This window comes from Trachemys scripta, chromosome 4 (genome assembly GCF_013100865.1).
Source record: "Trachemys scripta elegans isolate TJP31775 chromosome 4, CAS_Tse_1.0, whole genome shotgun sequence".
NCBI lineage: Eukaryota > Metazoa > Chordata > Testudines > Emydidae > Trachemys > Trachemys scripta.
Window position 1 is genome coordinate 91,592,069 of NC_048301.1, and position 8,428 is coordinate 91,600,496.

Below are 8,428 nucleotides of genomic sequence, written 5' to 3' on the forward strand. Positions count from 1 at the left end.
CCCCCCCCCCCCCCCCCTCCCCTCCCGCCCGCTTCTCCCCTCCCCCCCCCCCCCCCCCCCCCCCCCGGCCCCCCCCCCCCCCCCCCCCCGCACCCAACCCCCCCTGGTGCCCCCACACGCACCCTGAATCCCTCATTTCTGGTTCCACCCTGGAGCCCACAACCTCAGCCCAGAGCCTGTACTCCCTCCCACAGCCCAACCCCCTGCCTCAGCCTGAAGCCCAAACCCCTCATCCCCAGCCTCACCCCAGAGCCAGCACCCCCAGCGGAACCATCACCTCCTCCTGCTCCCCAACCCTCTGCTCCAGCTCAGTGAAAATGAGCGAGTGAGTGAGGGTGGGGGAGAGCGAGTGACGCAGGGAGGGGGGATGGAGGGAGTGGGGGCGGGACCTAGGAGAAGGGGTGGGGCCTCAAAGCAGGGGGCAGGGCAAGGGTTTTCAGTTTTCTGCAATTAGAAACTTGGCAACTCTACATAGTTTATTCCAAATAGGTAAGCAAAATGCATGTATTAAAACAATATTCCACACAATAATTAAAATAATAAATTAATGGAGATATCCTATCTCCTAGAACTGGAAGGGACCTTGAAAGGTCATTGAGTCCAGCCCCCTGCCTTCACTAGCAGGACCAAGTACTGATTTTGCCCTAGATCCCTAAGTGGCCGCCTCACAATGCTGGGTTTAGCAGGCCAATGCTGAGCTATTTCCCCCCCCCCACCCCCTTGAATGGAATCATGTGTATATGTAAATAATGTATTTAGGGCCACATTGGGTACATTTACACAGGGATAAAAAACCCACAGTTGGCCCAGGTCAGCTGAAACAGGGCTCGGCTTTAGGCCTCAAAAGTTGGCTATGTAGATGTTCCGGGCTTGGGCTGGAGCCCAAGCTCTGGGAGCTTGCAATTTTTAGCCCCACAGCTTGAAACCCGCAAGCCCGAGTCAGTTGACCTGGGCCAGCTACAGCTGTGTCACTGATCTTTTATTCCTGTGTAGACATACCCATCACGGCCTGTCCTGTATGCCAAAGCAAGGAATTAAGGAGGTATAAGGCAATCTCTTACTCCCCTGTGCAATCTGCTCACATCCCAGGGACCAGGAGGAAATCGTCTCCTTGGAGCTGCTGCTGCTGCTCCCCCTTTTGCACAGGCAGGAGGAGGGAATGGACTCAGCCTTAGGTGGTGGCCCTTCCATCTCCATAGTGTAACAGGCAGCACAGCTGTGCTAGTCGGCAAATGTTAGACCAGGTCTAGGCCTGGTTCAGGGTACACTGCCCCCTTCCCCACACATCCCTCTCCCACCAGAGCCAGGGGGGGAATATGGGGAAGCTTCTGGCAGAGCACAACAACATGTTGCCCTTACATGCGGCTTGTGGCAGTTTAGCCTTTAATATTAACGTTTAATTACATTTCCTACTGTAAACTGTACAATAGCTGCTAGACAGTACATGGAAAAATTAATGTTTCCATTGGAGAAACTTAAATTTGATCATAAGGCACATCATAGGCCAGGCATATACATAAATTAATTCTTTGTTGTAGCTTCTCATTTATCTCTAGTGACAGAAGTTGTTTCATATCTTATTGTTAAAAAAAAATATTGAAAAGAAATATTAGAGAAATACATATAACTCCTATTTGTGGCTTTTTCAGGACAATCTTAACTAGATTTTATAGGATACTGGAAGACATACCTAAAGCAAGTTTAGCTAACATCAGTAGATGCAGGAGATGCCACCAACCAGTGAATATATTCCACATATTTTTGAAATTTTTGGAAAAAAAAAACTATCGCAGCAATATATGCAAGCTCTTTCCACAGTTCCTAAGACAAAGATTTGCTCTTCTCCAAAAATCTATACAGAATTTGATAGACTAAGTGAACGCCAAGAAATAGCTACATCTTTTGCTATTTTTAGAGATGTCAGTAATACTTGAAAAATGGCAAGCTAACACACCTTCCATATGTTCAGAGTGGTTGAAAGAACTATTAAACCCACCTTTAAAGAAGACATTAAATTTACATGAGAAACAAAGTGGGTAAAGGTATACTCATTTTGATGTCACATATCTCTTGATGCAGTTTCAGACATGATGATAGTCACCTTTTATTTCTGAATTGCTAAAATTGACATGATCCATTTGGTAATAAGAAGCCTATCTTGGAACAAATATCATTAATTTGCCTAAAAATAATTCTCTTTCTCTGCAGGAGTTTACTGTAGATCCAGAAAAAATACAGTTGTACACTTTGTATCACTCACTCCATCATTACAAATACCACATATATTTGACATGTAAAGAGGAGGTGAGTATTTGTTCTGCTTCTTATATGTGGCATTATTTTTAGATGAATTAAGAAGTAGTGCAGAAAGTTAAATGATCTGTATATAACAGCATTATCAAAACATCAGTATGAGGCAGCTAAATGTGTTTCTGATTTTTAACCCAACCAAAGTAATGATTCTATTGGAACTGTTGGAAACTTTTTCCAGCCAATACAAGGTAATCAACAGCTGACATTTGAGCCTGTGTTGTCATTAGCATATAACTTGATTAAAATGTTCTCTTTTGTATTTTAGTAATTGAAATTAAACTGTACATTTGGGACAGTAACTCTTCCTAGGACAACTGGATTTTCTATATAACTTTTTTAGTAGACTATTAACTTTAATAGAAGAAACATTTAAAAACACCAATTTTTAAAAAATATTCTGTTCTTCTCCCAGTTCTTCAGTCCCTCTGACTAAACAGTCACAGTCCCAACAGACTCCAAATTTCTCTCTCTCTGTCTTGCCAACATACACACTTTGCATCCTCATATACACACATTCTGATAACTTTTTGGACGTAAGGCTTTTTTTTTTTTTTTAAATTAAACACATATGCTTATTAACCTAATTGAGTTTCATCAAGATTAACTGACAAAACTGCTCAGACCAGCAGCTGTTTCTGTTTTATGACATGTCTCACCACCTGTGCTTTGCACAAATCCTTGGTGAGGCATGCTAGGTAGCCAGAGGCATGAGGATTGTGCTCTGTGGATGAGAGGCACCTTCAGAGACCCATGAGATTTGAGTAGGGATGCTGGAGGATAGTCTGAATGGGACTTTGGGAGACTCAGGGTGTTTTAGCAGACGTGGGGGATCTGGAGGGAAGAGGCTTTGAGGCGGGGGAAGGAGAGCCTGAGATTGGGGTGTTTGTGGCTGTGCAGAGAGTCAGGGATAAGAGGTAGCCCATTGCCTCTGCATAAGGCATTGGCATATCAAGGTTTCCCTATGATATTTCTTCCTCGGTGAACAGAGGCCACAACTACCAATAGAGCCCTTTGGTGCCAGTGCCTGGATGCAAATGCACTAAGTTGCTTACACACATGCATACACTCTCTCACACACTCAGGCCATGTACAGCCTTGGTTCCACCTCCAAACACACTAATAAATCACCACTCAGTTCTGCAAGCCCACAATTCACAGAACAGTGGGGACCTCTGAGAGTAGCAGAAATACTATGAGCATTAGGCTGTCTTGTAACAAGGTAAAAGGGAGAGAGGGAGGGAAAAAGCATAGTGTGAAGGGAGCATGGAAGGAAGTCGGGTTTGCCCTAGATTGGGTCTGCAGCAAGAGAAGTGGAGTTCAATTCTGATGGTTCATGAAACCCTGGACAATAAGGTTGCAAGAGTTGGTGAGGACTTAACTATTGATATCCTGCCTCTTTTATAGATGTGTTGTTAACACTAGAGCATTTTTAACTATTTTTTAACAAAAAAATTTGGGGGGAATATATAATAGTTTAAACTTAATATTAAAAAAATCGTATTTGTGTATTCATAATAATTCATTTGCTTTTAAGTTCATTCTTCCTAATTTTACTAAAGAAGGCACAACTGTTTTTTATTTTTATATTTCCTCATGCTGTGTTTATGGTTTTTGAATAATATACTTTATTTCTTTCAGACTAAGATCTTTAATTATTTGTATACTTCCTCTTTAAGTATCCTAAAGCCAATTTTGAAAATCAATTGACAAGTTCTGTCTTTATCCCTGCTGGCATTGCATTGTTACAGTTCTATTGTAAACTATAGACCAGTTATCAAACTCTAGCAAATAAGACAGTATTGCCTTTTAATTGTGCATGGTTTTTAAATATATTTTTAAAATATCTTAGCATTTATTTATATTATTGGATCTTATATTTTAAGAGTGTTAAGTCGACATGGCATTGTTCACATGTATGGCATTTCTTATGACCATTCCTACACATTTCTTAAGATACCAGGAATTGAAGGTGTTTAGCACATTGGAAAATCAGACCCTAGATTGATATTTTTTTAACTATATCACTTCAGTAATGAATAATAGACCTGGACTTTAGCTAGCCGTGTCTGCAGAAAAGATGGCTCTGGACAAATAAAGCTTGGCTACGAATTTCTACCACTTTGCAGACATTAGCATATGGATCAAGGAAGTTTTTAAGAGCTGCATGCTACATTTTAAATGAGTAACAGAGGCAGGCTAATATGTTTTTTTTCTCTTTCTCTCTTTTAAATAGATTTCTTCTGTTCAGAAAAAGAGTGCAGATCTAGGACAGGAGGAGATTGTTCAGCTGTGCATGAAAAATATAAAATGGGTGGAGGATCTTTTTGAAAAGTTTGGTGAACTTTTGAATCATGTACAGCAGAAGTGTTCATAACAAACTTTCTTCAGAATCTCACATTTTTCTACAGCACTAACCTGATGGAAAAGAAAGCTCAGAGAACGTCTCTGATTCTCTTACAATACCAGACTACGTTCTTATTCATAGGCATTTTATTTCTCTTATGGAACTTTGTACTTTGGCTCCTGCTAAGGAAAAGTGATGCTGCCAAGGAAATGAGTCTTCTAGAGATGGAAGTAAACATAAACATCACCACATTTTAACCTGAATAATGATTTTTCTATTTTGTAAACCTATTGGGTAACTTAGTTTTATTTTCAGAAATGTTTTTGACAAATGATAAAGCATGCACTAAGTATAATTTTTTCTTTATTGCTACAGAAATAACACTTAAAATACTATGGCTTTTTCTGACTCTGGTGAACACCAAAAAGAGTCAGGGCTGGGGTAAACTAATATTTGCATTTCTGTCTGGCCATGAAATTTAGAGTATTATGCATTTTGTAAACAGAGCTGGTGTGACATCAAATTCTGTATACAAATATTGCCATCATAAAATCCAGAAATGTAATTATGCTTTATGGACTCCTTTTACTATTATCATGTTCAGGAGACTGAACATGGAGTTGGTGCAATCCGATGACTGCTTTTTGTGTCAAATTATATTGTAATGAAAGACAATGACCTTAACTATTTTCCCTGTTTTGAAGAAAAATATTTTCCTTTATACTGTGTTTTTTGTTTTTTTCTTTTGGAAAAAAAATTCAATTGTACATTTTATCTCACTAATAGTTGTATTTTTCACAGAGAAAATATTGTGGTTAAAGTTGTTTCATGTATCTTTGTAATACACTTTACATTGTTTTCAGTAAATCTTATTCATTTATATGTTGATTTCATATTGTAAACTATATATCTTGAGGTAGCCCTTTTTGTTTATACAGGTTTTCTTCAGTGTTAACCAGAATAATGCATAATAGACTAGTTTTGCTTTAAGTGTAGTTGTGTTAGACACTGCAGTTATTTTCTCATACGTGAAAATAAATTTCTTACTAAACTGGCCCCTGATTAACTGAGAGTTTAAATGAAAAGCTACTATACTTTATCTTCTGGTCAACAAAGATTTATGATTGTGAATAGACTATATGCAGTGTTAAACACAGCTTACATAGTTGTTTTTAGAATTGGCAGTGGCAGAGCTATTCTCTTTTTGGTGCCTTTTAGATCTTCAGACATACTGTTGTAGCATCCCTCTCATCCAGTTTCTTAACAGTTAATAGTGCCACTAGTCCCACTCAGACAACGAATGTAATAGGCTCAAAACAGTAGAACATTGTCTTTAAGTTTGCCAACAGAATGCCTTACTTTCAGTCATTCAAACTGTATACATGCTGGGGCCCAAAAGAAAGAGACGTTATTCTTTCATCAGATAACGGTTTTTGGGTTTTGTTTTGTTTTTTTAATTTTTATCCTTTAACTGCCACTTAGTGCCTTAATTTCAACCAGGAAAGCAGGGTGCACCATTGATTGGCCAAATAGGACATGCTTGTATACAATGTGGTTTGTTTTCTGTTTTGATCCTATTTAGCTGCTAATATATTCATTAGACCTTAGAATTGTAAAGAATATAATGAAGAGATGTGAAAATGAAATGATACCATCTTGAGTAATCACATTTTGATTTTCGAAACCCTAATTTGTCATTTTAACTGATAGAGTTAGATCCTTGTTAAGTTGGATGTTTGCCATGTTTCCAAGGGTTTTCACCTTGTTAAAAGCAATAATTCTCCTTTAAAGTTTGTACGCACATTACTATGAACAGACTGACTGAACAATGGAAGTTAGTAAATGTCCCTTGTTTACTTTAAAGCTTCTTCATACTGTACCTGCTTTAAAAAGGCAGTTTATTACCATGATAGGAGGTGCGTTGTGTTACTGCTATGCGTACCATAATCAAGGGGAGCGGTATGGATTTTGACTTAGGAAGTGTAGAATGTTAAGAAGCATCATGCAGGTAATTTGCTCTTTCAGTGAAAAGGAGGGAGTTGAGGTGTGACGGGGTAGGAGATCTGCTATATTTCTCTCATGCAGTACTGAATCTGGGATGAACTGCTTCAACACCCCCCACCCCCCGGTTTTGTAATTAAACTAATGAGGTGGTACCAATTAGCAATGTTACAAACATTAATAGTATTCATTTAAAATCTGTTAATTTAAATATGAACACTAAAGTATATAGACATTTATCTAGAATATACATTAATCTATCATTTAAAAATAAAAGCATGATGACATAGATTGAGCAAACAATATGGTTGGCTCTTTGGTTATACAGCAAAGTACTAGTCAGAACTTGTTAGCCACAGGTGCCTTCCTAATACACCCATGAAAAAAACAAATGGAAGACGTTTTTACATTTTTAATTTTATATGTTTCTACTTTATGCTTCCAGTAGGAGCCTGAATGGAAGTTTTAAGAAACCAGTCATTTCGCCCCAAGCCCCAGACTAAGCCTTCAGACTATTGGAAACTAAGCAGTGGCTTATGGAGAAGCTGGTCTTTTCATAAAAGCAGGTACATTGAAAAGAAAAAGGGATGGCCAGTCATTCGCAGTGCTCTGCACTGCCATGGAGGGAGACCTGGCTTCAATTCCAGCTCTGTTTCATTCCCAAGGCCAGTAGACTGAGCACTCTGCCTATAGAAGATAGGAAGCACCCTGCATTGCTCAAAAGTGACCACTCCAGACTATTAAAGAGCAATATAAAGGAACTCCATGTCATCCTGCCCTTGGCTAGAAAGAATGTGGTTGGGTTACTTAGGCCATCAAACTAGGATGACTTAAAAATATGGGAATCTTAGGAAAGTGAAGGACCATTCAGGCAGAATAAAACTTAGTCAATGGAAAGTTAGAAGTAAGGTCAATGTACAAATTACTTTTTTTGCACAAATATTTTGCTTTGTTTTGTTGTGTTGCAGTTTCAGATATCTGGTGGGTAAGAGTGAATTCTGTACCCACACCCCGATGTCCTTTCCTCCTTGATCCTGCAGTAGGGTACAAGTCCTTCAACCTCTGTTGCCAATGAAAATTCAAGCATTTACTTGACTGCAGGAACAAATTGGAAGAGAAGATGCACTAGGAAAGAACAAACCCCAGTATAGACATTTCATTAGCAAGTAGAGAAACAAATTAAATCAAATCCATGGTAAATTATTCAGGTTTTAATTGTTTCCATTCCACCCCCAACCAGTATGGCATCCCCTTCTCTCTTGTTTTTGTTTTAATTAAAGCATAGTATTTCAGTAAAGGCAGGGTGCTCTCCAAGCTGCTAATTCCAAAGTTTTGCTAGTAAAAATCAGTGAAACCACTGGGTTGAAAAATTGTCTCTGAAAACCTCTAATGGCTTTAGGGCCTCTAGAGTCTTATCACCTGTGTCATATTTAATATATTGTTTAAATGATATACTTTTAGAAAAGGAAAATCTTCCAGTCTGTCTTCCAGTAAATGCTTTCTGTAGGGAAAATATATTTTAAATATTAAATATTTAAAGCAAATTTAAAACAAAAATATCTAAAAATATCATCCCAAGATGTCAGTGTGCAATCACTTCTGATTTTTGTTGGTAGCACTTGACACTTGGTTTCACACAGTATCACACACCTGTGCATTATTATACAATGCACACCTTAACATATGTTATTGTTTAAGTTAATGTTAACATATCATTGTTAACAAATGCATGTTTCTATATATCTCCTCTACATATAGCAAAAATTAGGT

The 8,428-nt window shown here is 38.5% G+C and overlaps 1 protein-coding gene across 1 annotated transcript in view; it reads left to right on the forward strand.

Annotated features, from left to right (window-relative positions):
* The window catches only part of QSER1 (glutamine and serine rich 1), an 82,871-nt gene extending 75,825 nt beyond the window's left edge, over positions 1–7,046 (forward strand). The window contains exons 12-13 of the mRNA XM_034769924.1: positions 2,209–2,304; positions 4,547–7,046. Coding sequence (XP_034625815.1) covers positions 2,209–2,304; positions 4,547–4,687 — 237 coding nt within the window. The 3' untranslated portion in view covers positions 4,688–7,046. The remainder of the gene's footprint in view (positions 1–2,208; positions 2,305–4,546) is intronic.
* The last annotated feature ends 1,382 nt before the right edge of the window (positions 7,047–8,428 follow it).